General features: G+C 39.5%; 1 protein-coding gene across 1 annotated transcript in view; it reads right to left on the bottom strand.

Annotated features, from left to right (window-relative positions):
- The window catches only part of LOC106589767 (uncharacterized), a 77,057-nt gene that overhangs the window by 42,598 nt on the left and 18,376 nt on the right, over window positions 1–16,083 (bottom strand). The window contains exons 2-3 of the mRNA XM_014180097.3: window positions 2,870–2,935; window positions 988–1,067 (exon numbers count right to left, since the gene is read on the bottom strand). Of these exons, the coding sequence (XP_014035572.3) occupies window positions 988–1,067; window positions 2,870–2,935 (146 nt within the window). The remainder of the gene's footprint in view (window positions 1–987; window positions 1,068–2,869; window positions 2,936–16,083) is intronic.

Raw genomic sequence — 16,083 nt, 5'->3', positions numbered from 1 at the left:
AGCAAACTCCCCTCCAATCCGCCTCCATTAGAGTCTATACAGTCTGTATGGCCTTCAAAATCAAATCTGGCCTCAGTCAGTTCCATGTTTCAGAATACTAACAATTCATAAGTGTAGTTCCTCAAGCTCTGAAGCTTTCTCTTTCAGAATAAATGAGGCTAGTTACTTCCTCTAGGTCTCTTTCAGAATAACACCTATTCATACAGCCTAGCCCTAGTTGTTCCACATTCACTTCTCAATGTGCCTTCTTTGTAGCCTACGGTCTTTGAAAATATTACCACTTCACAGCAGATAGGTACATGTACAACAGGAGAGAGAGAGAGAGAGAGAGAGAGAGAGAGAGAGAGAGAGAGAGAGAGAGAGAGAGAGAGAGAGAGAGAGAGAGAGAGAGAGAGAGGTACATGTACAACGAGAGAGAGAGGTACATGTACAACGAGAGAGAGAGAGAGAGAGAGAGAGAGGTACATGTACAACGAGAGAGAGAGGTACATGTACAACGAGAGAGAGAGGTACATGTACAACGAGAGAGAGAGAGAGAGGTACATGTACAACGAGAGAGAGAGAGAAAGACTTGAAGTATTCAATTTCCAATCATTCAATCAAAAACAAGGTGCTTCTAAAGGACAATGTTGCTGCTGTTTCTGTAGTGTGATAATACAGCAGGGATACTCATCTAGGGGTGGAACAGAAGAAGACTGCTGTTTCTGTAGTGTGATAATACAGCAGGGATACTCATCTAGGGGTGGAACAGAAGAAGACTGCTGTTTCTGTAGTGTGATAATACAGCAGGGATACTCATCTAGGGGTGGAACAGAAGAAGACTGCTGTTTCTGTAGTGTGATAATACAGCAGGGATACTCATCTAGGGGTGGAACAGAAGAAGACTGCTGTTTCTGTAGTGTGATAATACAGCAGGGATACTCATCTAGGGGTGGAACAGAAGAAGACAATAGAGCAAGAGAAAGACGTGAAAAGAAAAGTCGTTACCTTGACTTTGTCTCGTCTTAAGCAGCAGAACAGGCAGTTCTTGTCAAATGACCAGTCTGTAACACCTTCAGGCTCACCGTCTGGATCCACGAGAAGAGACATTTTAGAAAGGACAGGGTATAGTATGACAAAATACATCTAAGATGGTGGTGAAGAACAAGGCATCAAAATAAAACCTCTAGAAATCTTGGATACACTGACAGTCCCCTAGACTTAAGGATCACAGATGTCAGAGTCAACCACTTATTGTAGAAAGACAAAACATGAGTAGACATCGACAACTGATTGGTAATAAAAATAAAAAAAGTACTTTCCAGTGAATGTGATTTCTAAAGTTATAGGAAAAGTATAGCCTATATTATGCACTACATTCATAACGGATTGTTTGGTTACTTACATGAATACCTAAAATGAGATTAGAGCAGGGTTTCCCTAACTCTGTCCTCAGGACCCCAAGGGGTGCATGTTTTGGTTATTGCCCTAGCACGACACAGCGGATTCACAATCAACTAATCATCATGCTTGGATCATTTGAAATTAGTTGTGCAGTGTTAAGGCAAAAAACTAAACATGCACTCCTTGGGGATTCATTTAAGAGTCATGGGGAGGGTGAATTTAGTAAAACTAAACATGCACTCCTTGGGGATTCATTTAAGAGTCATGGGGAGGGTGAATTTAGTAAAACTAAACATGCACTCCTTGGGGATTCATTTAAGAGTCATGGGGAGGGTGAATTTAGTAAAACTAAACATGCACTCCTTGGGGATTCATTTAAGAGTCATGGGGAGGGTGAATTTAGTAAAACTAAACATGAACAGACAAAGAGTTCATCTCAGACCAACACAAAGAAAGTTTCCAAATGGTGTCAGTGACCGCGAATTGGTGCCTGGTTTGTCAGTTGCCATGGAAATCCATTTGCTTTGAGTCCTACTAACCTTCAGCAAAGAGCATACCTTAATAATATAGTTTCATATTGATTCACTGTTGAACTAGGTCTACAGTGCCTATTAAATCATCTAAATGAACAATGTCTGATGGAATAGGCTTTCATGGCCAGTTCATTGTTAACCCCTCTCCTAAGTTCATATTGTATTCTATGAGCAATGTGTTACACTAACATAAAGTCCAGTATATTTTTTTCCATGTCTTTTTTTTAATTTCTATAAATGAACTCCAGTATTCATCAAGTATAGAAATGAAAAACAGGTCCTAGTATTTTTGTCAGAAGAGAGAGCATGTTTGAGTTGTATGGTTTGTTGAGCACAAGAATGCATTCTTGTAGTACTGAGGTTTCTGGCTCTTAGACAACAAGGCTGCGTTCACACAAGCAGCCCAATTCTGATATTTTCCCCAGAAGAGCTGATCTGACTGGTCAGAAGACCAATTAGTGGAATCAAAATCTGGATTGGGCTGCCGGTGTGATTATGGCAAATTGAATGGAGCCCTGAGGGTTCTAGTTTTAGCTGAACTCACAATGTTTTTATTGTAACCCCACTAACTTCCATAATTTTCTTGGTATGGATCCTATTGTACTTTTCCTTAAAACCAAAACAAATTGTATTGTAGTCCCGTTTAGTCGTTTACAGCTCTCAAAAAGAAGTTGTCAAAACCCCAAATAATGCCAAAAAGAAGTGTACAGGCTTTTACATCGGCTCCAAACTCCCGACTTCATATGTAAGGGGGGAGGCGCCAAATAGGCCTACTGGAATACTAATCCCTGCACCTCTTGATATGTTTGACTCTGGAATTGTTAAGAAAATCAACACAGGCTTCAGTTCAGGAGTCTTAGAACAATGATTTGTTATGAATGGGATGGACATAATTTAGGTTTTAATTAGCGTATGTTGGTTTGTGTGTCAGTCAGTGCAACATACGGACTCACCTTTAAATAACGTTAGGTCCTCCACCAACCTCGACCCAAACAACCCTTCTAGAATGCTCTCAAAACCTGTGGAAACAGAACAATGCATTCCATGAATAAACAGAACATTCCAGAAGTGTTGTGGAATTTGGATCCATTGGAGGCCCAAAAACACGTAGCCTACAGTTTCTCTGAAGATGTAAGCCTATGCATCCCGTTGCAGTCACTGGAAATGTACGTACATAGGCCCTAGTCTTCTGCCAAGTGGCACAATTGACCCTTTGCTAAGCCCCGCCCCACTTGGTTACTGTTGCAACCGCAGACAATATTTTCCTGGGAAGCCCAATTCCCCATTCAACCACTGGCGAATTCCCCTCACAATGTTCCCAAACTGTGTTTCTAATACACAATGAAATTAAAACAGACGACCCCTTGCTAATCAGGATACTCTTGGGCATGTTGTGGTGGACTGTCATTACAATTGCTTCACAGTAAGCTGGTGTAGTTAGCCTCTGAATGGCTCCGAATTCCCTGTCAGCATGCAGTCAAAGCTATATAACCACGTTTTGGAGCAAACTAGTGCTCTCAAATTGTATCCTGATGTCGACAGCAGATGGGAGTCATATTCATAACATTGTTAACTTAGTTAACTAACATACATTTTGAGAAAACAATTTATATTAAGTGGCTAGCTAGCATTAGCAACGTTTCGTGGTCAATGAGACAGCGCTAGCTAACCAGCTGAGCTAACAAAATGTAACAAAAATATTATTTCGGATTTGAAAGGTCATTAAAAAAAAAGTAGCTTTTCTCCGAAATGTCAATTACTGGGAATCTTTGACATTCTCAGTGATCAACCACCAATCCTTCCTATATAGGCCTAGCTAACCTAATTCTCCACAACCACACCGACTTCCCATTTTATCTTTATCATATCTATCTCTTTGCCCCCCCTCATCAAATTTCCAATGCACATACACTACCGTTCAAAAGTTTGGGGTCACTTAGAAATGTCCTTGTTTTTGAAGGAAAAGCTACATTTTTGGGCCATTAACATAAAATTGATCAGAAATACAGTGTAGACATTGTTAATGACTATTGTAGCTGGAAACGGCTGATTTTTAATGGAATATCTATACAGGCGTACAGAGGCCCATTATCAGCAACCATCACCCCTGTGTTCCAATGGCACGTTGTGTTAGCTAATCCAAGTTTATCATTTTAAAAGGCTAATTGAGCATCCGGTAAACCCTTTTGCAATTATGTTAGCACAGCTGAAAACTGTTGTTCTGATTAAAGAAGCAATAAAACTGGCCTTCTTTAGACTAGTTGAGTATCAGCATTTGTGGGTTTGATTACAGGCTCATGATGGCCAGAAACAAATAACTTTCTTCTGAAACTCAGTCTATTCTTGTTCTGATAAATTAAGGCTATTCCATGCGAGAAATTGCCAAGAAACTGAAGATCCCGTACAACGCTGCGTACAACTCCCTTCACAGAACAGCGCAATCTGGCTCTAACCAGAAGAGTGGGAGGCCCTGGTGCACAACTGAGCAAGAGGACAAGTACATTAGTGTCTAGTTTGAGAAACAGACGCCTCACAAGTCCTCAACTGGCAGCTTCATTAAATAGTACCTGCAAAACACCAGTCTCAATGTCAACAGTGAAGAGGCGACTCCGGGATGCTGGACTTCTAGGCAGAGTTGCAAAGAAAAAGCCATATCTCAGACTGGCCAACAAAAAGAAAAGATTAAGACGGGCAAAAGAACAGACACTTAGCCTAGCCATCAATTAAAACCCTGCCTCTTCACTGTTGACGTTGAGACTGGTGTTTTGTGGGTACTATTTAATGAAGCTGCCACACACACGGGCTGTGACAAGTGTAATTTTGGGAAATGATTGTCATAACTGACATTTTTGGTGATTTTTTTTTTGAGCTTGCAATGAATCTTCAAAAAAAATTGCTACGACATACTTAGCCTAATGAATACAACACAGTTTTGGTCTCAAAAACGAATGGTTTTGAATGCATGGAACTTTGGAAAATTAAGCTTTTCCTCCTGATCGTGCCGTTCTCTTAGCCTACCCTCATGTAAAAATTAAAAACATGTACTGGGATAACTAAAAATGTTACCCACTAAAATTAATATATTAACGATTATGACAAAAAAATATATTGTTCAAGGTTCTTATCCATAATTGTCGGTTACACAATTGTGCCAGCCCTGACAGACACACAATTAGCAGGCTAGGCTAGGCTAGATACTGAACACAAGACCCTCTTCTCAACCGCCAAAGCCACAGCTGGAGTTCGTTCACTCGTCTCACTTGGCTGAGCACCATTCACTACAAAACATAATATGATAAGTATCCAAGCAGCCATGAACAGGTCATTACATCCTAAACTACATGGTTAATCCCATTGATCCAGTAAAGAGGTCAGAGGCAACATCCCTCCACTTGACAGTGGTTTGTCCCCAACCACACAACCTCACTATAGTTTCAAAACCCTTAAACGCAGAATACCGTTGTTGTTTAGGTACAATGGCAAAATCAAGGACAGAGTAGCTACATAGGCTTTGTCAATGTTGTAAGTAGTACAGTTTTAGAAGTCCACTTCACTAAAATCAAAATGTTGTCATTTGCTTATTTACATAGCCCAAGTCACACTTCCTAAACACTTTGCACAAGTTACTTTCCCAGAAAAAACTGTCAGGACAAACTAACACAACATTTTGTTAATCCATTTTGAAATACTCCTACTTAAAGTTTCTACGAGCAGAACAAACCGACGATCCAAGTCACCAACCCAATTCGCTTCAACCAGTAATCAGCGTCATTAGTTTAACCCCCCCATTCCAACCCCTTCCTCCTCCAGAACATAATGTGAAAAAAGAAACTGGTAGCCTAAATAAATAAGAGAAGTGGTCAAATCTAGCCAATCAATCCAGCTAGAGCAGAGTTCTTTGGTTTCTGGGTTAGTGAACAGGACTTAGCCAAGCCATCACTTAAAACCCTGCCTCTCTCCCATTGCCCCAATTACAACCCCCTCCTTCAGAACAAAACGAGAGGAAAAATGTTTCATAAAGAAGTGGTCAAATACAGCTATAGCCCCTAGTACTCGTTACATTTTGAATGCTTAGCAGGACACGAAAATGGTCCGATTCACACAATTATCAAGCGAATCTGGCGGCTCACTAAACACAAATGCATTGTTTGTAAATGATGTCTGATTGTTGGAGTGTGCCCCTGGCTTTCCGTAAATATAAAAATACAAGAAAATGGCACCAACTGGTTTGCTTAATATAAGGAATTTGAAATGATTTGTACTTTTACTTAAGTATATTTTAGCAATTAAAATTCACTTTTGATACTTAATATATTTCAAACCAAATACTTTTACTCAAGTAGTATTTTACTGTGTGACATTCGCTTTTACTTGAGTAATTTTCTATTAAAAAAGGTACATCTTTACTTTTACTCAAGTATGACAATTGGGTACTTTTCCACCATTGGCTAAAGGGAGCGCAGAACGAGCCATTTCTGGGTTAACATGACTTCATCTGCAGCAGCTAGTTAAACCAACCATCCCATTTCGGGAACATTTCAGAGGCAGAGAGAGGGAGGGAGAGAAAATAGGTCATCCACTTTGGTTTGACAGATGAGAGGTATTAAATCAATCCGCTGTTCAGGAATTCATTTTAGGGCATTTGAACATGAGACAGTGATGCACGATTAAAAAGGTGCCACACATAGGATTTGTACAAATATTTGCATTTTAATTTCAGAAAATGTCCATAATATTTGCTGCTAATAGTGGAATGACAGTGTTCACAGTATTATTTGCCCGCCAGCGATGTGATTGGCTGAAGAATTTTCTTCCGGCGGAGCAACATCTGTTGTCAAATTGGGAGAGCTGTTCTGACTTTGTGGCTGTGTTATCTAGTAGAAACAGCTAATTTCCTAGTTGCTAGAATTCTACACTTTATGTGAGAAAACAAGCAATGAATAGTGTAGGAAATCAGTGTACCATCCAAATTGCTGTAAAATATACTTTGACTTAAAAAAAATATATCACATTTTTACCAGTTTGAAGGTGGTGGAACAAAACTAAAAAGTTACTTTCCGTTTTGGTCCACCAGCTTCAAATAGCGGTTTTGGTTCACCAGTGCATGTTTTCACTTAAACTGAAATTGAGTGAACAGTGTAGAATTTTAGCAAAAAAGAAAAATGGCAGAGCGATTTCCACTAAATAACACAGCCAAAGTCAGACCAGCTTTCCAGTTTGACTTCAAACTCTCTCTCTTGGCTGTGAATATCACAGCCAATCACAACACTGGCGGGTTCCACAAGATATATTATGGCAATTTTCTGAAATTACAACGCAAAAATTCCCTCCCCCCCCAAAAAAAAAAATCAAACATACAGCCTGGCCCGTGAGGTGGTCCAACCCAGTGGTTTAAGTAAAACAAATTAACTTCGACATATTTTTACATTACTAAGACCAAATGGAAACTGTATAAATGATAATGGACCTGCATTCATACAGTTTCTTTACTGTGTCCTGCGCGCTAATAAAATCACCCAAATGAAAGCTAGACAGTCAGGGAGCATCGAACATTTAAAAAAAATTAGAGGACTATTTTTTGCTAATTTTGACAGCAAGCAAATAATACATTTTCAGTGCGGCCCTCTGGCCCCCAGGGCAAAAATGAGTTTGACTCCCCTACTCAAAAATAGGCTAACTCATAGAGCATTCAGCATTGAGTTGTGGGTGTGGTGGTCCTGAATGCAACAAAAACACATGGAGAAAAATAGAAAATTGCCTGCCATCTCACCATCAAAATACACCACTAGCAGTGAGCTATCAAAAAGCATGCTATCCAATATAGGAAGGAAGCAGTAAAACCAGTGACATGGGAGTTGTAATTGGGATTGTGACCACCTGAAACCTCTAGGCCTAACCCATTAATTGATTGAAGAAATGAATGAGGCTGCTGTGGATAACCAGATATATAGGCCGACAGTATTTAGGGTAGAACAGGCTACAGAGTAGATATGCTTCTGGCGCTAGCCTATAGCCTGCAGACATGGCAGTAACAAGGTGCAAGGTAAAGAAGTGTGGAACAAAGACTTAATGATGATTGAATAAGCATTAGGCTTGGCTACACTACTAAACTAATGAGAGAGAAAATCTATTAAAGGCCAATCGTGAAAAGATTCAGGCTAGTATCAGAGAAAGTTGCCCCGCCATTACATTTTTTTCCAATAAAAAAAAAAACACTGGAACCTTCCATTTCCATTGGCTTTGTGCCCCGTCTCCAGTGTTGTGTTTCGTAACGGACCACACACACACACACACACCAAACGGCAATCTGCCATTCATTCGGCGCAATGTGTTTTAGGGACCACCCCGCTGGTGGACGTCAGACTGCTGTCACACTCGGTGCAAACCGACTCTACATGTAGTATCGTGCAAATTACAGAAAATTCCCACCCAAAACCTATTTTGGTATTGGTTTCATTAGTCCATTGTTGATATAGTCCCAACATGTTTTGCATGTCAGTGCTCAAGTTTTCAAGATATAGAACTTTCAAAAACACAACCAATATGATGCAGAATACATCATACCAGCTGCATTTTGAAAGTCATACAGCTTGAAAACAGGATTGCTGACATGCAAAACAATTTGGGGACTGTATCAACAATGGACTAATGAAACAAATACCAAAATCATTTTTTGGGTGGAGTTTTCCTTTAACCTGTTATGGATAGGGGGCAGTATTTTCACGGCCAGATAAAAAACGTACCCGATTTAATCTGTTTACTACTCCTGCCCAGAAACTAGAATATGCATAGAATTGTTTGATTTGGATAGATTTTGAAATTTTCTCTCACGATATGTGCCTTCGGATAGTGTCTTGAACGCACAAACAAAACGCCGCTATTTGGATATAACTATGGATTATTTGGAACCAAACCAACATTTGTTATTGAAGTAGAAGTCCTGGGAGTGCATTCTGACGAAGAACAGCAAAGGTAATCAAATTTTTCTTATAGTAAATCTGAGTTTGGTGAGTACCAAACTTGGTGGGTGTCAAAATAGCTAGCCTGTGATGGCCGGGCTATCTACTCAGAATATTGCAAAATGTGCTTTCACCAAAAAGCTATTTTAAAAATCAGACACCGCGATTGCATAAAGGAGTTCTGCATCTATAATTCTTAAAATAATTGTTATGTTTTTTGTTAACCTGTTTGGGCTAGGGGGCAGTATTGAGAATTTTGGAAAAAATATGTGCCCATTTTTAACTGCCTCCTACACCAACTCAGAAGCTAGAATATGCATATTATTGTTCAGGTTTGGATAGAAAACACCCTAAAGTTTCTAAAACTGTTTGAATGGTGTCTGTGAGTATAACAGAACTCCTATGGCAGGCAAAAACCTGACAAGGTTTCATGCAGGAAGTGGCCTGTCTGACAAGGAGTCGTGCGTCTTGCATCTGTTTATTGAAGAGTAAGGATCTTAGCTGTAACGTGACAATTCCCAGGGCTCCAATAGGCTCTCAGAACCCGGGAAAATCATGAACGATTACGAGGCAGCCTCAGGCTGAAACAGATTATCGCCTTATCCAAGTGTCCCATTAGGTGACAATGGAATGAGGCGCGTGCGCGATTAGCCCCCCGTGGAGTATTTTCATTAGGCTGTTTAGCTTATTGCAGATTCCCGGTCGGAATGTTATCGCTTTTCTACGAGATAAATTGCATAAAAATTGATTTTAAACAGCGGTTGACATGCTTCGAAGTACGGTAATGGAATATTTAGACATTTTTTGTCACGTTCTGCGCCATGCGCACGACCGTGGTTTACCATTTCGGATAGTGTCTAGAACGCACGAACAAAACGACGCTATTTGGATATAAAGATGGATTATTTGGGACCAAACCTACATTTGTTATTGAAGTAGAAGTCCTGGGAGTGCATTCTGACGAAGACAACAAAAGGTAATCAAACTTTTATAATAGTAAATCTGATATTGGTGAAGGCTAATCTTGCCGGGTGTCTAAATAGCTAGCCTTTGATGGCTGGGCTATGTGCTTAGAATATTGCAAAATGTGCTTCATCCGAAAAGCTATTTTAAAATCGGACATATCGAGTGCATAGAGGAGTAATGTATCTATAATTCTTAAAATAATTGTTATGCTTTTTGTGAACGTATATCGTGAGTAATTTAGCAAACTGTTAGTAAATTTCCCTCGATGTTTGCGGGGGGTATGCTTTTTCTGAACGTCACATGCGAATGTAAAAAGCTGTTTTTTGATATAAATATGAACTTGATTGAACAGACATGCATGTATTGTATGACATAATGTCATAGGTGTGTCATCTGATGAAGATCATAAAAGGTTAGTGCTGCATTTAGCTGTGGTTTGGGTTTATGTGATATTATATGCTAGCTTGAAAAATGGGTGTCTGATTATTTCTGGCTGGGCACTCTCCTGACATAATCTAATGTTTTGCTTTCGTTGTAAAGCCTTTTTGAAAATCGGACAGTGTGGTTAGATAAACGAGAGTCTTGTCTTTAAATAGCTGTAAAATAGTCATATGTTTGAGAAATTGAAGTAATAGTATTTCAAACGATTCAAAAATCGCGCCACTGGATACAAGTGGCTGTTACGTAGGTGGGACGAATTCGTCCCGCCTAGCCCATAGAGGTTAACGTTCATCGTGAGTAATTTAGTAAATTCACCGGAAGTGTTCGGTGGGAATGCTAGTTCTGAACGTCACATGCTAATGTAAAAAGCTGGTTTTTGATATAAATATGAACTTGATTGAACAAAACATGCATGTATTGTATAACAATGTCCTAGGAGTGTCATCTGATGAAGATCATCAAAAAGGTTAGTGCTGCATTTAGCTGTGGTTTTGGTTTTTGTGACATTATATGCTAGCTTGAAAAATGTGTGTCTGATTATTTCTGGCTGGGTACTCTCCTGACATAATCTAATGTTTTGCTTTCGTTGTAAAGCCTTTTTGAAATCGGACAGTGTGGTTAGATAAAGGAGAGTCTTGTCTTTAAAATGCTGTAAAATAGTCATATGTTTGATTTGAGGAGTTTGTATTTCGCGCCACACCCTATCATTGGATATTGGAGCGGTGTTCCGCTAGCGGAACGTCTAGATGTAAGATGATAAGAGCGTCTGCAACTGAGACCAACTCTCCTACATCCCAAAAGGCGGTTATGTGTGTAAGATCACTTAGTCTAACTAAATGTTATATGAGCTCCTCATATAAGCTATACTGTAGGACTGCATGAAAACAGTTAAGCTTCTTTCTACTATGAGGAACCAGCTGCAGCATGACTGTAGTTACCATGCAGCAACACTGAGTTCACCACTCAATCTCCATTCACCTCCTCCTACCTATATCTCTAACCAATCAGGGCTGAGGATGAAGAGATTTGGAGTGACACCCTCTCCCCTCCCAGAAGCACTGAAATACCCTTTTACTAAATCTCTGGGTAGTAATTTCCCTTAGGTACAGCTCTGAGATCAGTTTAACATCCCCAAATCTTAATCTTAATTTATTTTGGCTAGGGGTCAGAATTTTTAACATCCGGATGAAAATGTGCCCAAAGTAAACTGCCTGTTACTCAGGCCCAGAAGCTAGGATATGCATATAATTGGTAGATTATACCGAGTGCTCTAATGTTTTGATGCACGCTCCAGGTCACGCGCTTCATGTTGTTTTTATCCGGTATTGAACACCGTTTATTCCGTCTTACATTTTATCGATTATTTACGTTAAAAAAATACCTAAAGTTGTATTAGGAAAGTTGTTTCAAATGTTTGGACAGCATTTACAGGTAACTTATTAGATATTTGGTAGTCATGCTGGGCGAGTTGGAACCAGTGTTTTTCTGAATCAAACGCACCAAATAAATTGACATTTTGGAGATATAACGACGGAATTAATCGAACAACAGGACCATTTGTGATGTTTATGGGACATATTGGAGTGACAACAGAAGAACTTCTTCTAAGGTAAGGCATGAATTAAATCGTCATTTCTGACTTTTGTGTCGCGCCTGGTGGGTTGAAATCAGATTTTCATGTGTTGGTACGCTGGCGCTGTCCTAAGATAATCGCATGGTTTGCTTTTGCCGTAAAGCCTTTTTGAAATCTGACACGGTGGCTAGATTAATGAGAAGTTAAGCTTTAATTTGGTGTGTTGCACTTGTGAATGTATGAAAGTTAAATATTTTTTATGTTTTTTGAATTTGCCGCTCTGCCATTTCACCGGATGTTGTCAAATAGATCCCGTTAACGGGAGTTGAGCCCAAAGAAGTTACCTATTTAAGGGAAACCTAGAATCTGACCTTGGATGAGTGTCATGGGAACAACTTTATCCTAATCTAAAAAGACTGGACCACTACAGTAAGCTACTAATACATAAAGTATAATACTGGTTAAGTGATCTTAAAATGGACAAGAAACCGGCTGTTATCAACTAGTTTGGGTATGAAGCCTAATGGAAGACATAGTGTTGATAAGACTAGGGTTCTGATCATTAGGCCTACAGTTACATATTCATCAGATAAGTAGTGAAGGAAGAGGTTGTTTACCAGAGTAATTACGTACTTCAATTCAGTTTCGTTGTGTTACTTCCTCTAAATTCAAACAGGAAGTGTTCTTTGGTATTATAAATGGAATAACCTGAGTGACAAGGAATCAGTCCAATAACACACTAGTTTTGCAGTGAAGGAACCATCCACTCATTCAAATGACAATCTGTGGCATCATCAATGCCTTCCAGGCAAATCCAATCCCCCAGCAAGCCCAGAAAACTACAGATAAAAACACATGGAGAAATCCATGCTTCTATCATTGTGTGTGTGTGTGTGTGTGTGTGTGTGTGTGTGTGTGTGTGTGTGTGTGTGTGTGTGTGTGTGTGTGAGAGAGAGAGAGAGAGTTGTGACAAACTGAACCTTTATCTTCATGTTTAAACTGCAAATCTAAATTGTGCTTCCCGCAGAGAGACAATGGTATCATTTATGCTGCTGGTGCTCTTGTTTTTCCACGAAAGTGGCGCAGGTAGCTTGTTGTTGTCCAATCACAAGTCATCAAACCTGCACTAAGCTACAGTCAAAGCTAGAGTCTCTGTTTGGCAAGTTATTAGGAGATATCTAGGGTAATCAATGGAAGATGGAATTAAAATGACAGAACTAAAAGTTAAATGATATGGACAGGCTACAAGAAATCAAATTTTATTAGTCACATGCGCTGAATAAAACAGGTGTAGACCTTACTGTGAAGCGCTTACTTACAAGCCCTTAACCAACAATGCAGTTCAAGAAATAGAGTTAAGAAAATATTTGCTAAAAACACAAAAGTAAAAAATAAAATTATAACGAGGCTATATACAGGTGGTAACGATACCGAGTCAATGTGCAGGGATACAGGTTAGTTGAGGTAATTTGTACATGTAGGTAGGGGTAAAGTGACCATGCTTAGATAATAAACAGTGAGTAGCAGCAGTGTAAAAGCAAAGTAATGTAAATAGCACGGGTTGTTATTTGATTAATTGTTCAGCAGTCTTATGGCTTGGGGGTAGTAGCTGTTAAGGAGCCTTTTGGACCTAGACTTGGCGTTCCGGTACCTCATGCCGTGCGGTAGCAGAGAGAACAGTCTATGACTTAGGTGACTCGAGTCTTTAACCAGTTTTTGGGCCTTCCTCTGACATCGCCTAGTATCTAGGTCTTGGTTGGCAGGAAGCTTGACCCCAGTGCTGTATTGGGCCGTACACACTACCCTCTGTAGCACCTTAGGGTCGGATGCCAAGCAGTTGACATACCAGGAGGTGATGCAACAGGTAAACTACTTCTTAATAATCTAAATTGACTTGTTATTTGCTGTAGGATAAGGGGAGAAAGCACACAGTTCAAATTGTGTGGTCTCAATTAGCATAGCTAACGTTATCTAGCTGGCTTAAGTAGCTTCTCTTTGATGCAGGTACAATGTAATCGGTGTTCTACCAGCACGAGTCGACTGGGGGGGGGGGGGGGGGGGGGAAGCATTCTCTTCCTCCTAACGTTACACCATTGTTAAAAAAAGTAATAATTGCCCTTATGATTGTAAGTAAACATTTCATTGTAAGGTCTACACCTGTTGTATTCGGCGCATGTGACAAATAACATTTGATCTTCACATCCCTGGTATGTATGTACAGTTGAAGTCAGAAGTTTACATAGCCAAATACATTTAAACAAAAATTTTCACAATTCCTGACATTTAATCCTAGGAAACATTCCCTGTCTTAGGTCATTTAGGATTACCACTTCAATTTAAGAATGTGAAATGTCAGAATAATAGTAGAGAGAATGATTTATTTCAGCTTTTATTTCTTTCATCACATTCCCACTGGGTCAGAAGTTTACATACACTCAATTAGTATTTGGTAGCATTGCCTTTAAATTGTTTAACTTGGGGTCAAACATTTTGGGTAGCATTCCACAAGCTTCCCGCAATAAATTGGATGAATTTTGTCCCATTCCTCCTGACAGAGCTGGTGTAACAGTCAGGTTTGTAGGCCTCCTTGCTTGCACACACTTTCATTTTTTTTGTTATTTTTTTTTAAATAGGATTGAGGTCAGGGCTTTGTGATGGCGACTCCAATACCTTGACATTGTTGTCCTTAACCTCTCTGGGCTAGGTGGGACGTTAGCGTCCCACCCTATTCAACAGCCAGTGGAATCGCGTGGCGCGAAATACAAATACCTCAAAAATGCTATAACTTCAATTTCTCAAACATATGACTATTTTACACCATTTGAAAGATAACTCTCGTTAATCCAACCACGTTGCCCAATTTCAAAAAGGCTTTACAGCGAAAGCAAAACATTAGATTATGTCAGGAGAGTACCCAGGCAAAAATAATCACACAGCCATTTTCAAAGCAAGCATATGTCACAAAAGCCCAAACCACAGCTAAATGCAGCACTACCCTTTGATAATCTTCATCAGATGACACTCCTAGGACATTATGTTATACAATACATGCATGTTTTGTTCAATCAAGTTCATATTTATATATATAAAAAAAAACAGCTTTTTACATTAGTATGTGATGTTCAGAACTAGCATACCCACCGAAAACTTCCGGTGAATTTACTAAATTACTCATGATAAACGTTGACAAAATACATAAATTATTTTAAGAATTATAAATGCAAAACTCCTTTATGCAAGCGCCATGTCAGATTTTACATGGCTCAGCCATCACGGCTAGCTAATTTGACACCCACCAAGTTTGGTACTCACCAAACTCAGATTTACTATAAGAAAAATTGGATTACCTTTGCTGTTCTTCGTCAGAATGCACTCCCAGGACTTCTACTTCAACAACAAATGTTGTTTTGGTTCCAAATAACCCATAGTTATATCCAAATACCTCCGTTTTGTTCGTGCGTTCAGGTCACTATCCGAAGGGTAACGCTCGAGCGCATTTTGTGACAAAAATTCAAAATATTCCATTACCGTACTTAGAAGCATGTCAAACGCTGTTTAAAATCAATTTATGCTATTTTTCTCATAAAATAGCGATAATATTCCAACCGGACAACGTTGTATTCATTCAAAGAGGAAAATAAAAAAAATGGCGATGTCTCGTGAACACGCATCTCCAGTCTCACTGTCCCCAGGCAGACCACTTACAAACTCTGCTGCTGTACTTTGCCCAGAGACAGGAGACACATCATTCCGCTTTCTGAAGGCTTTAGAGAGCCAATGGAAGCCTTAGAAAGTTTCACATAACAGCACAGATGCTGTAATTTCGATAGAGATGCAACAGAAGGACAACAAATTGTCACAGGCCACTTCCTGCATGGAATCTCAGGTTTTTGCCTGCCATATGAGTTCTGTTATACACAGACACCATTCAAACAGTTTTAGAAACTTTAGAGTGTTTTCTATCCATATCTAATAATTATATGCATATTCTAGTTTCTGGGCAAGAGTAGTAACCAGATTAAATCGGGTACGTTTATTATCAGGCTGTGAAAATACTGCCCCCTATCCCAGACAGGTTAACCTCTCTAGGCTAGGCGGGACGAATTCGTCCCACCTACGTAACAGCCACTGCTATCCTGACTATTTTACAGCCATTTAAAGACAAGACTCTCGTTAATCTAACCACACTGTCCGATTTCAAAAAGGCTTTACAACGAAAGCAAAACAT

Source organism: Salmo salar, chromosome 28 (genome assembly GCF_965601325.2).
Source record: "Salmo salar chromosome 28, fSalSal1, whole genome shotgun sequence".
NCBI classification, from domain to species: domain Eukaryota; kingdom Metazoa; phylum Chordata; class Actinopteri; order Salmoniformes; family Salmonidae; genus Salmo; species Salmo salar.
The sequence above is the reverse complement of the archived record's forward strand: the minus strand, read 5'-3'. Positions and strand labels throughout refer to the sequence as shown.